This window comes from Aythya marila, assembly GCF_965140915.1.
Source record: "Aythya marila genome assembly, chromosome: 3".
NCBI classification, from domain to species: domain Eukaryota; kingdom Metazoa; phylum Chordata; class Aves; order Anseriformes; family Anatidae; genus Aythya; species Aythya marila.
Genome location: NC_139044.1, coordinates 50,979,659 through 50,993,275, shown reverse-complemented (window position 1 = coordinate 50,993,275; position 13,617 = coordinate 50,979,659). Strand labels below are relative to the sequence as shown.

The window sequence follows — 13,617 nt, the reverse complement described above, 5'->3', positions numbered from 1 at the left end:
ATTTTTAAGAGTAGAAGAAATACACTCAAGATACAAACCCTAGAGAGAGAGATGTCCTGCCACTTCTCCAAATGAAGCTATAATACAATAAATCTCTTTTGTATTACAGGATCTTCTTATGTTTTCACAGAACTCCTCCAGTTTATTCTTAAAAGTTAATAGTTTTAAGTCCTCCTCTCATTTTGTGAAGCCGGACTATGGCAGAGCTAACCTCAACTTTCATTTTCTAAGGACTTTCAAGTGTATAAAACAGTCTCTGTAGAAACAGTTCAACCTTTCCATGCCTCTATTTTCAAAGCCTTTATTTTCTCTTTTCTCATTCACTTCATTTTGAAGCTTGCAAAGCTTCAGAGCAACCTACTGTAGTGGAAATCAGAGCCTTTACCGTGGCTCACAGTTGCAGTACCTATAAGGAAAAGATCAAAACTGTTATTAAAAACCTCCTCCCTTGACCTCATGCCTCAACAAATTGACCCTAAAATATACGTATATATATAAAAGCCATTGGTCAAAGGGCCTTAAAATTACTAAATTTATGCTACACTGCAGCATTTTTTCAGTTATTACTTTAAACTTTTGGTTATTACTTTTTGTAATACTTTAAACCATGTTATCTCGTTACAGCATCCTGATCAACACAGCCAGTATAGGTCTCACACCAGTGAAAATAGCTTGGGGCTTTCTGGCAGTTTTTTTCTCTGGTAGCCTTCAGGGTGAATCACCCGTTTTTCTCTATCCTAGCCCAATTTCCTACTAACCTACTCATTGTACCTCCTAGCATTTCACTCCTCAGCCGTGGGAACAAGCAATGACACCAAACTCTCTTCTTTCCTCTTCTTCCTCCTGTCAAACCTCAGTGACAGGTCCCAGCTTATGGGGGCACCTGCTCCAGACTTGCTTGGCATCCTTATTCTGCTCTCACATGCCCCAAAGCCAAGGCTCTTTCCTTCAGCACTCATCACCTCCTGCCATGCCTGAACAGTCTAAGTATCTCAACAAAACTTACAACAGTGGCAAGATGTGGGAAGCTCCAAAGAGCATATCTAACAGCAAAAAATTATCTTCATCTTTCTAACCTTCCAACCTCCTTTGCTCGCTTTGGACCAAAGACTCAGTGAAAAATACATGACTACTTCACCTCTGTATTTACCTTAGCTGAACTGTAACACACTGAAAAATTATTATTTTTTTTTTCTACATGTTTTCAACGATCTTCCATGTATAACTGCCCCCTTTTATTCAGTCATGGAAAGCTTCCTTAGATATTTTATATTTCCATGTTACCAAAGACAGATGTAAAATTTGACACGTATCACGGTGTTTTTCCATTTCCATTGCTTAAAGGAATTTTGAAGATTAACATTAAAAGTTCTTAGGAAATTAGGATGAGATCTACAAAACAAATTAATAGTTCAAGAGCAAAGGTGTGAATTTACATATACCACCTGCAATTTAAAAGCCACAACAAAATTAATCCACTAGTGCTGAACATATCTCAGTTCAACGGAGGAAGAAACAACAAAGTTATCAAGTCCCCTGAAATGTTCATCCCAGACAGCATAAAGGTAAATTCTAGTCTTGCTGTTAATTTGGGAGGCTACTCATAAACAAAGAGATCAAGGGAGATAATTGACCTGCTAATGTCTATCTTACAAACAAAAAGTTATCCAAACTACTCATGGAGTTAAAAACAGCAGTAAAGAAAAACAAACTTGAATTTTGCTAGAGGGTCAGCAGCTTGGCTCCTTTATATAGTATCAATCTGAAGTGAAGCATTTGAAAAAATAAAAAAGGAGCCAAAGCCCATTAGTCTGAGATTCATCTTCCTACTCCATTGCCAATAAAGCCGTTCAGCCCTGTTTCAAGTCTTTTTCAAACTGCAAGTGAAGAAGGTAAAATAAGATTTAGAAGCTTTGTGGAGAAGATGCCTACCTGGAAGATGAGACACTGGTATTCCCATTGCTGCTGCAGGAACTGTTTATGTATGCGAATTGTGCTGATCAACAGATAACGTTAAGACGACTATGGAATATTAAAAGCACTCCAAGATAGGAGATAAGAGTTCAAGTTTCCTCAAGCAGAGGAGAGAACTGAACTTTGGGTTTCTACCCCGCTGGATCAAACCACCACCTCCTACTGTTTGCAAACCGTGCCCCTTGTTTCTCATACTTTCCCACAGGTGTTCAAAATGAATATTTAATTTGGGTCTTACTGAAACAGCACGTTTTTCAGCCATCGCTAACTGTTTGCTAACTTTCCAGTGAAACCAATGCATTTCTGAAGAAAGTCCACTCTATAGTGAAGAAATAGAGCTCTCTACTTCTGCATATCAGCATTATCCCCTCCGTACATAAATGGCATAAAGCAGCCAGAGAGCTGTAGGAATGGCAGTGAGCTATTGACTAATAGAGCTAGACTCTTCACCAGACCTCCATACTTCAGAAGAAAACAGTAAAGTTGTTTGGAAGATATTTGATCAAGAATACCTCAGTGGTCTTACACACTCTTAAGATATGCCTGGCTTAAAGAAAAGTGAGATAGCGGGCTGGACTTTAGCCTTGAGCCGCAGGCCACCTAGCTTGTTCATCACTCTGGCCATGCACTATGTAATTAGCTCTTGTGGCCAGTATTCGTTTACAGCTGCTCTGGTAGTACAACCAGCCTAATGCCATTACTTGTTAAATCCTTCTGAACTTACCCATAAATTTTGTGCTGCTCTACTGCAAACTCATAGTCACAGACAAGACATTACAGAATTACAGAGGTAAATCTCCCTCAGCAACAAAATCTCCGGGAGGAGAGGCCTAAACAGGGATAATGGTACTCAAGTTACCAACCTCAAAGGACACAACAAAGGGTAATTGACGTTTTTAAAGTGCTTTGAGGGTGGAAAGCACTATACAAAGGAGAAATTAAACTATCTGGTGAGCAACTGTGTAGGCTAGCAACTGACGGCTCCAATTATGTAGATCACCACATGAATGTAATAAAGCAATTCCGATGACCGACTTCCTTCGTACATCTCATTGGCATCCCTTCCAGCAATTCCCCCAAGTTGTGAAACTTTAAAAGCGATCTTTTGTGTCAAAACGGACTTGAACTATGGCTTAATCTTTGCTGTGAGACCAGAATGAGGAGAAGCCTAAATGCATCTGGAGGTGGCCCAAGACAGACAGCCCACTGAAGCCTGAAATGCACCACTTGGAGGTGGGCTCCTTTCAAATAGTGTTTATCATCCTAGCTTTTTCTTGAAAGAAACTTCCAAATTCTGAGTTTCTTTTGCTACCTTATCTTCCTAATTTATCTGGGTACCTTGAAAAGCTCGTCTGTTTTTCCATAGTTATATCCACTGATTTAATAAGTCATTATTCCTGCAAACACTGCCTTCTTTGCATCCTTACGTGAGCTGAGGTACATGACTACATTGCCATCATTTTCACACGGAAAATGGATCTAATGATTACGACTATTGTCTTATCGGGAAATGCAACAGCAACAGGCAAGAGACACAGACGTAAATGAAAATTACCACTGTGTGTTTCGTAAGAACCTTATGCATTCCAAATTTTGCTTATCATTTCAAGTCTTTCTTCTTTAATTAGTTTCTAATCCGTGACTGATTTTGTTTATCATGCCCAGCAACACAAGAAATTCATCCTTCTGATAAGGTACTGAAATTTAATCCTGCTGCAAAGTATTACCCATTCATATTCATACGTATACAGAAACAGGTTTGCTACCTTCAATTACTGTTGAGTAGCTATTACTTAATTTTCTTGAACATCTAAAAAAGACTCCAGAATCAAGGAAAATCTGGATTCAGAAATCCCAAACTATTTTGTTTCATTTTGCAAGACAGTTGTAATCTAAACTGGGGGGAAAACTGAAATATAAATCAAGAGGGATAGGGCAGACAGGAGTCAGGAAGAGGGGTTTCCATATGCTATCCATTCCTTTTATTATTTTGTGGAAAGCAGATTGATCAATCACTAAAGAAATCACATCTCTTCAAACTGTTTGCACTCTCCTTCAAACACAAAGTTCGCAGACCGTCCTGTTTGAAACGGAACATTTCTCTGCATGCTTCAGGCAATACTGCTGAAACAGGAAACCTACACAACACTGGAAAAAGATAAAGCATGGAGAGATCAAAGGGGGTATCTGTGCAGTGCCAGAACCTACATCATGAAGATCAGGGCCAGGCTGGCAAAAAAAAAAAAGAAAAAAAAAAAAGCGGGGGTAGGAATAAACCTTTTGAGTTTGCAGAAGGAAGCCTGCCTTCCTCTGGGCATCTTTGCTGGAGGAGTGTCCTTCTGCTGTGGAGAAACAGATGTTCCAAAGCACATCCAGATGTGCACGAATACTCGTGATGCGTTTCTCATTCCCCTCAAAACATGCTCTTGGTTTATTCCTGATTAAGACCTGTCAGTTTTCCCTGACAACCTGCAAGGCTGTTCCATTTCTTACAAGTGCATTTCTTTTTGGATACCTCACTAACTTCAAGACTTCTGTCTTAAGCAATATCCTCCTTATTCCTTGAGGTCCAGCAATGGTGTTCCTCTACCTAAAGATGCAGAAATGGAAGCTAGTGCAACATTACTTTGATTCCTGAAGCTGCTGTCAGCCATCTTCAGCACACGTAGATGGACTGGTTGGAGGATGGAAGGAAAGGAACAGAGAACTGCCTGGGAAGTCAGAACTAATCTACACAAGGACAACGAAGAGTCCTGGGCAACCTGATCTAGTGGGTGGACATTGCACCTTCTAGGTTCATTCTTCTGATGATTCAGCTGCTATCACTTATCCGATACTCTTCTGATACAGTACCAATCTTCTCCTTAACAGTCACTACTGAATCCAATAGAATTACCAAAAAAGTTACCCAAAGTCACCTATTTTGAATGCAGGACTGGAAAAATCTTAAGAGATTAGCTGTGTGCATTTTAGATCAACACTGGATGCTACTTTATTTTTCTTCACGCAAGTCACACCGGTGTTTTTAGCTGGCTATCAGGATTGTCCCAGGGTTTGCAAAACCACAATAAACAACTGTCTGCTAAACAACCTCTGAACTGCCTGGCAACTTTAGAAAAGCATGTTAAGCATGTTCACAGTATCCTGGATCTTCACTCCCTGAAACTTAATGGTCTGCCAATACATGTTACTGTCCTTCCCAGAGTAATGTCGCTCAGGTATTTGGAATCCTTCTATCAATGCATTGACTGCACACCACAAAAACCATTTACCCATTCGGGGTTTTATTCTGAGAGATGTATTTTCTTATATGACAATTTAATTCGTTTTCTTTCATTTTTTAATAATCTTATTCCTTGCAATGAAATTTACCTCATGGTCCAGGCAGCGTGACACTGTAGATTTCCATGTTGGTTGTCATCTTTTAAATTCAGAGAGGAGAAAAGAAAAAGAAAATACACAAAGGGAGTTGAAGTTAGTCAACCGATTCCTCCTCCTACACTCCCGAAGTCCTCAGGCTCCAATGAGATCAAATCACAGCGTTAATACAAATCTAGTCTGTCAGTTCCAGCAGACATGCACTGCTACTAGCATAAAAGAAAAGCACAGCAAGAATATGTTCAATTGATCTTAGGTTCAAATTAAAAGTCCTGCTAAACATAAAGGGACAAGAAAATCACTACAGATGAAGATGCAAGATTGAGAATAGCTAGAAAAACATTTATACCTCTAAAGGAAAGTTATTCCTCTCTATAGTTTCCAGTCAGACTACCCAAAGTGAGTTACTTTTTCTACTTAGGACATTTTTTACTTATAACAGTATTACCAATTCTGGAAAAAAATTCCAGAAAATAAATAAATTCAATATATAAAATACATTCAATAATTTGTTCTTCCCAGAACACTGACATTGCCAAAAATACAAACGTTCCGAAGACTGGAAGTGTTGAAGTGAAGATCCTGCTCCAAAAAGCACGGATCCTCTGAATGCATTAAAGAAAGGTAAGGTCGCCCAAACCACCACAACAAGCCACTGAGTCTCCAGCCTACAAACTCTGGCTATAAATAGACAGATTTTGCTTTAGGGATTATTCATAAGTGGGCTTCCAAAAAAAAAATAGAGTTGAGACTGCAGGAGATCATTAGCTTACAGAATGTAGAGAGATTTTTACTAAGTCTGCTAGAACTAAGTAGACTAAAGGCTGCTTAGAAACGCATTCACTTCACTGTGTTTGGAACAAGCCTTGCTTTATTTTCATTCTTAATGCTAGCTCTGTATTTAAATGCCTTTGCTGTCTTGATGTGTGATACATGAGACACTAAAAATAGCCTGTCTGTTTCACAATTTCAATTGTGTCTACCTTTGAAAAGCTCCATTAATGATGAAAAAATTATTATGAAGTAAACTTATGTAGATATGCCCTAAAATATCGAGAGACTGAGACTGCAGACACAGAAATCTCCATTATGTATTTCCTACGTATGTAAATCTACTTTATGCACCTCACATTTAGGAAAAAAAGAGCCTTATTTTTTCCCTTCCAGTGTAGTTTGAAATGCTTAGAAGTCCGCATCTTTTACTACTGCTTTTTCTTTCGTGTGTCTGACTGATAAGGCCTGGAAACCCTCCAAAATTTAAGAAGTCTTATCTGCGTGTTCTCCAGTTCTTTTTTTTTTTTTTTTTTTTTTTTGCATGCTATAGATACCTTTCTAATCCAATTCAGATGTTGTTTGTATTTTGGAGGGCCTCTTGTAGCCAGCAAGACAAAACAAAACAGTGGGATTCTGTTCCTGCAAGATAGAGGTGTCCTCTCAGGACAAAAGTAAAAGCACACAACATTGCATTTGCAAGGCAGAGCTGATCATTTCATGGCAGGGAAAAAGCAGCCTATTCAAGGGCCCGGAGATTTTAAATGTCTGTAAAACACAAAGAATACGGGAAGTGGCTAGAGCCAGCTCTAGTGCAGGCACAGGCAGATTCCACAAAGATATTCAGGACTGCAACTTAACTGGCTAACTCCCATGGAGACTTCTTAAATGCACATCAATCACTGACTGGGAAACAGTTCGGGGTATTTCAGTCTCCTTCAGCGAAGGCTGGCCGAGTTTCTTTAGTGGTCTTATGATATCGCCCACCAGTAGTACCATATCAGCCAAACGCACCTCTAAAAAGGCTAAAGATTAATTACTCTGTCACTCTAATTACTAATTACTCTATTTGTGCCACTTTTCGTCAACCCTGCCTTGGCGGACACATTTGTACATGATGATGACACCTAGACTGTCGAACCTATTTGTCACCAAACATCTGATTGCTGAGCACCTTTCAAAACCGTGCATGAAGACATGAGCTACGTGCTTACGCATGTGGGCAGGAAGGCAAGAATCGTATCTTGGTTTTGTGTTCACTTCTATTTTCTGACTTCATGTGTGTGCAGATTCATTCAGGTTCTGTAAAACCACAAGGGCCTAGGGAAGTTGATTTGTAAGATATATGCAGTGTACTTACTACCATGTAGGCAGAGAGATCCTGAACACTTCCCTTTCTGTGCAAGGAAATCAATTAAATCCATGCAGGAAGAAAATAATAATAAATAAAAAAAAAAAAGAGGTAAATTGTGTGCCTTGTCACTTTCCAGTGACATTCATTTCAAATTCATGCAATTCACAAATCAAAAGATTAGTGCAGTTTCTCAGTGCCACAGCCGTAGCTGTCAGAACCCATCAGGAAGCCTCAAGCTGCTCTTTGACTCCAGGATCACCAGCCACAATGCAGAGCTTGGCAGCAGCAGTTAGCTGGCCGCTGTCAGTGATGGATGAGACAACAGAATGCAGTTTGCTCTTTCACAGCTACATCAATACTGTCCTGCCCTGCTGACAGGCAAGACGAACCTGGTTTTGACAGCGAGCCAAGCAGATACGAACCCAAAGACACAAAGGAAGCAGATATGAGGAATAACAAGGAGCCATCCTCACCGAGTCACTTTTCTGGCCATAACCACATTTTAGCAGATGTCCAGATGAATATTGCCAGTGATACATCCATTACGGGCCTGAAAATCCACTCTGTCTACTGCCTGCAGTTCTTCCTCAGCCAGAAAAACATACGGTGCACAGGAATAGGCCAACTGCTAGGAAACGTGGGCAACTCCCATGCTGTTCACAAACATTAATGTCCAAACCCAAGCACATTCTCCATTACAAAAACAGAGGCAAAATTCCAAATGTAAAAAGCAGTTATCGTGGCTGGAGACAACCAACAATCCCTGATGGCACTACCATTTGGAAAAATAATCTGTGTTTAGCTCCATCTGCAGCTACTGTTTTGTTACAAGATATGCTGCTCTCCCAAACAATTTCACCAAGCGATATTTTTTAAAAATCCGGCGAAAGCAGGATATCCAGACTGAAATGGCCATGGTCTGATAGGAAAGGTTGGGGAGGAGCTGATTAAAAGGTACAATATACAATCAAGATATCAACACTTGCTCCCAAACAGCTTTAAAACATTTTCAAAGCGTACAGAAGCAGCAATAAACAGCTCATATTTCTGTCCTTTCAGTGGACATGCTACAAAGGGTGATCTGGGCGAGCCAGTGCTGAATGCATGTTCTTGGCAAGGCTTGCCAGCGCGGGCACTTCTTTGTTATCGTGCTGCTTCTCCTGACGCAGCCTCTCCGGGCAACTTTTGGAGGACGCTCGGACCCCTGGGGTGATCCACTCTTTCTTTCTCTGCAGAGCATTCAGTAAACGCAGCTCCAAACCCAACACTGGCCTTTTGCATTTTGCGTTTAACACTCATCCTGCTTTAAAATCCGAAGGCAAATTCCAATACCTATTGCCTTTTAAATTTTTTTGCACGAAGTATCCAACTTCAGGAGCTCTTCTGTTTAAACCAAATCCTTCTCCTACAGCAGATAATCAGATATATTAATCTATCACAGTGAAAATGTGTGCTAGTCAACGTGGCCATTCCCTGCCCACTGTGTACCTACTGAGTGCAGCACGCAGCAGAATGGCTATCTGATGCCCAGAAACTGTATTATACACTGGTGATGGATACAGCAAAAACTGAGCACTAATTTAATTTTCAGTTGTGTAATCTTCACACTGACTTAAAAGTTCAAGAAGTCATCACTGGAATACCACAGCGAGCAAACCAAACGTGGGAGCCATTGCAGATACATCTCCAAGATGTTCTTTCATGCAGTCATTTTCTCTGACTACAGTTTCTCTTGAACAGGATGAGCTAGTGAACCACTCGCTGGTCTGTCTTGGGTTAGCTCGCATCTATTTAAACCAGCTTGAAGCTCTGCACCTTTGATGTGAGTTAATTAAACTCACATGGGTTTCCCCAGACTGGCTTCTGCAGCTTTGGAAGAGAAAGGAGCCAAATTAGGCCCATCTGTCCAAATGGAAGGGAATCCCCTCCTGCCATATCCTGCCACATAGCACACTCCATCACCCAGCACAGGAGCTGCCTTCCAAGAGCCCCAGTGCCAGAAAAGGTGGGCATCACGGCTGCCAGCAGCCACCCAGCATACCAGGTACATGGAGGCTTTCAGATCCACACTTCCTGCTGCCATCAGCTGCTATGCACAGAAGGCTCAAGGGTCTGTATACAGAGGGATTTCCTGCAATCATCTTTTCTTTAACACTTAGCCTTAAGTAATCGACATCATCAGGTACAGCTGCTGGAGAATGGGAGCAAACCATTCCTTGCTGCTAGTCAGTGCTGAGATCCAGGGAAACAAAGACAGAACACACCACTACACATCTTCAGCTCCCACATTTCTCTTAAAGGGTTTGAACTCGCAGAGGAGCTGCAGAACTGTTACCAGATACCATACTGGCTCTACCACAGCACTGTGAGGTTATTACCCTTACCTTGCTTTCCCATACAAACAAGATGGGATATGAGATTTACAGCTTGAGATTTCTAAATAAGAAGTACTATACTAAGTGACAGCAAACAATCTGGTTTTTATAAGTATTATTTCATACCAGAAACTCCACAGAGTTTCAAAGCAAAACTGCTAGGAACAACTACAGTCAGCAGGTTCACAATTTACAAGCTCTGCAATAACCAGTAACTTTCGTTATGAGTTTCTATGTGATACCGAAGAATTACCACTGCAGCAAAACAATGACCAAATATAAAATAAAGAAGAATTCCTTCAGTAACCTGTTTTCTGTCAGACAAGATTTGTAGGAAATATCTACAAAACTGTAAGTAAAATGTACGATACAGTTGGGAAACAAACTTAACATAGAAGACCTAACTAAGCATGCCCAGAAGCTTTCTTCTCTCTGACACAGATTATGAATGTTATGAAAAAATGATGAAAAGGTTTAAAATGAAAAAAACAATCAGTAATACACATGTACAAAACAAACATGCATATATACACTAAGCAGTGATAAACACTTACTAACGTTACAGAACTGTAAGGAAATGGAAATCATCCAACAAGCAAAAATGTTTTTGTGTTAGGCCTCCTGAAAAGGTTCCTCCCCAGACCTAACAAAAATGAGTTACAGAGATGACCTGCATATACTTTAGTTTCAATGAAAGTGGGACTCCCCAAGGAGTCTGCACCACTGAATGGGTAAATTCCTGGCAGGTTGGGCTTTAAGGGTCACTTAATGGTTAGTGTGCTGTACTTGGAAGGCCAGTTATACGCAGAGAACTGCAGGATCTATGGGCCTGTCCCATTAAATACCTGCAGAGGAAATAGATGGCACCATTATCCAGGCTGTGGATTTGAGTTAGAGTCAATACACTTGAGGGCACAGCTGCCTTTCAGAGTGACCTCACAGAAATCTCATGAAATTCAACATGGACAAATACAAAGTCCTGCTCCTGAGAAGGAGTAAACCCACACACCAACACAGGCTGGGGACTGACAGGCTGGGTCAGCCTGCCCTGCAGAAAAGGCCTGGGGAGTTTTGAGGCCATGAGCACACCTCCAGTTGTGCAGCCCTCAGTGCTAGCAAGAATGAATTGTCAAATGAATCGAATGAAACCAGAGGAGGGCCACCAAGTGCTCAGGGCTTTTAGCCTTTACCCTGCAAAATCAGGCCAAGAGGGCTGGGAAATTCATCTTGGAAAAAAAAAGACTGTCATGCAAAGCTACCTGATGGTAGCTATAGGGAGGTTATCAAAAACATGGAGCCCAGTTCTTTCCAATGGTGTGTAGCACAAGAATGAGAGAAACAGGCCCAAAAAATTATACGGGAAAGTCTGTAATAGATTATCGGGGAGGAATATTTACTCTAAAGACAGTGAAGCAGAGGAACAGGTTACCCAGACAGGCTATGCAGTCTCCATCGTTGATTGAGTCTCAAGACCCAACCAGATAAAGCCCTGAGCAACCTGTTTTGAAGCTTTGAATTCAGCGTCAACCCTGCTTTGAGCAGAAGGTTGGATTAAAGACCTCCTAAGGCCCCTTCCAGCCTGAATGACTGCGACTCAATGTCCCCCTACAGGTTCTGTGACATGCTTTAATGGAAAAGGGTTCACAAAATTGGTGACTGCTTATATTTGGGAGCATGAAATCAATAGTTGCACCTCAGAGTTTTAAGAAGCTGTACTTTCCCAGTTCATACAGTGCAACAAACAGTCGTGCAGTTGAAAAACAGTACACAATTTCATTATGCTCACACCAGGAGCACACTGACTAAGAAATGCAGTCTCCAGGCTTAATAAATCACAACAAATATCTAAAAAAAATAATAATAATTAAGCAGTTAATTTCCAAGTGTTTAATTGAATTGGCCCAATTGTTTATTTGCATGAACGCAATCACATCTGGTTACTTCTCTTGGTAGGGAAGTAACTTTCAAATCATCAGGATGAAACACTGATGATTCTCCTGGGTCACAAACAGCAATCACTTGTCAAAAAAGCCATGAACTTCTCTACGTACCACATCAAGGTCTTGTGAAACCCTCCGCTTGCGCAGCTCTTCCATCCTCTCGCACACATCCGTGAAGCAGGTGTTGTAGTAGTCTGCATACTGCTGTGCAAGGTCATCAATGTTTCCCAGTGACCCATCCTACAGTGGAGACAAGGGAAAAAAAAAAAAAAAAAGAGGCTAATCAGTTTTAAAATTCTAATTTAAAAGCAACAGCACGAGCGTGAGGGAGACCCCATCCCCACAAGGCAGGCAGCACACAACTCCTGGCTACTCAGGGACAAGTGGGTCGGTCCTTGCTGCTCCCTGCACTGACAGAAACAGCAGGGACAGTGATGCCGAGCAGTGGTGTCCCCAGGCACAATCTACCTCGATTCCCTCCTGCCCACATGCATTCATATTCCAAGTGGCTCTCCCGAGCAGCTGCCCACTCGCCCCATATCCAGTCATTACATGTTTCACCGACCTTATTTACTGGGAGTAGCCCTGCTTTCCTTGACAATGACTAACAGCACTTTCAAACGCTAAAACCTCTTGCTTATAAGCACCATCAGTCAGACTGCAAACAATTTCAGCCAAATGAGTTTAACAGGCGAGTTTATACCACCCACAAAGACACTCTGCCAGTTGTTCTTTTAAGGTACTCTGGGGGCGGAAACAGGCTTCGCTCGGTCCCAAATGTCTGTTCTGCTAGGCAAGATTGCTACCCCATTAATAAAGTGGCTACAGCCAGGAACCTGATCGTAATCATCTGGTAATTACAGCCAGAATTCATACTTCTTGAATTATGGCTAAATAAGGGGGGAAAGAAAGGCTGGATATTTTAAGTGGCATTAGAAATCTTTCTGAACTTTGGGTATCTGTGTCAGAGAGGGCAGGGAGAGGGGGTGGACAAGGTGGATTACCAATGGGCACACACTTACATGGGGCCAAAAGATCAAATGGAGACATTTTCTCTTTTTGTCTAAATTATGTAAGTGCATATATGTTATTGTATACATATTATCTACCTTTTGAAGAATGCCTACACAAAGTATGGCTGCTGAGAGCAGAACAGGGATACACTGCGGTGTTATTTCATTGTTGCTATCTGTTAATAGATGTAACACATAAACATAAAGTTGTCTTGAATATTAAGAAAAAAATAAGCAACCGAGAAGACATTTAAAAAGAATTATGCTAATAGTACACCTAAGTTGCAATGCAAAGTGTTAACATATGAGCTAGGAGGAAATCTTTTAATTAGAAAGCACATCTTATTGAAGCTATTGCTATTTGAAAATAAATAGCCCTGTTTTCTGGGTCTGACTGTGCTGAAGAGGCAGCCCTGCTCTAATGAAGTATCACTTCCAGTTTGGAAAAAACTCTCCTATTAAGTCAGAGTGGAAGCCTATTAAACCTGAGATTCTGTGAAACACACTTTCTGCTTTCTTAAAGTACATTTCCACATGCTCAACAGGTATCTAGAACTCCCCAGAAAGCTTTGTAGAGAACTCATGTTCCCAAAATGCGGAAGGGTGTTCAGTTCCTTTAAACTACCATGTACAGTAGGGATGGAAAGCAATTTGTTGGAGCAAAATAGGTACAGAAAATATATATACATACGTACCCTCCTCTGTGAGTAACTATATATATATATATATATATTTATTATTATTTTATTTTTAACTGTATTTCCTACCTCTCAACCTGCCAAAGATCTCAAATGGGAGATGTATAGAGTGTT

At 40.8% G+C, this 13,617-nt stretch overlaps 1 protein-coding gene across 4 annotated transcripts in view; it reads right to left on the bottom strand.

The window, feature by feature from the left end:
- SASH1 (SAM and SH3 domain containing 1) overlaps nt 1-13,617 on the bottom strand; it is a 197,769-nt gene that overhangs the window by 88,291 nt on the left and 95,861 nt on the right. For all 4 annotated transcript variants that reach the window (XM_082757961.1, XM_082757958.1, XM_082757960.1 and 1 more), the window contains exon 2: nt 11,904-12,032. In XM_082757961.1, the coding sequence (XP_082614087.1) occupies nt 11,904-11,948 (45 nt within the window). In that variant the 5' untranslated portion in view covers nt 11,949-12,032. The remainder of the gene's footprint in view (nt 1-11,903; nt 12,033-13,617) is intronic.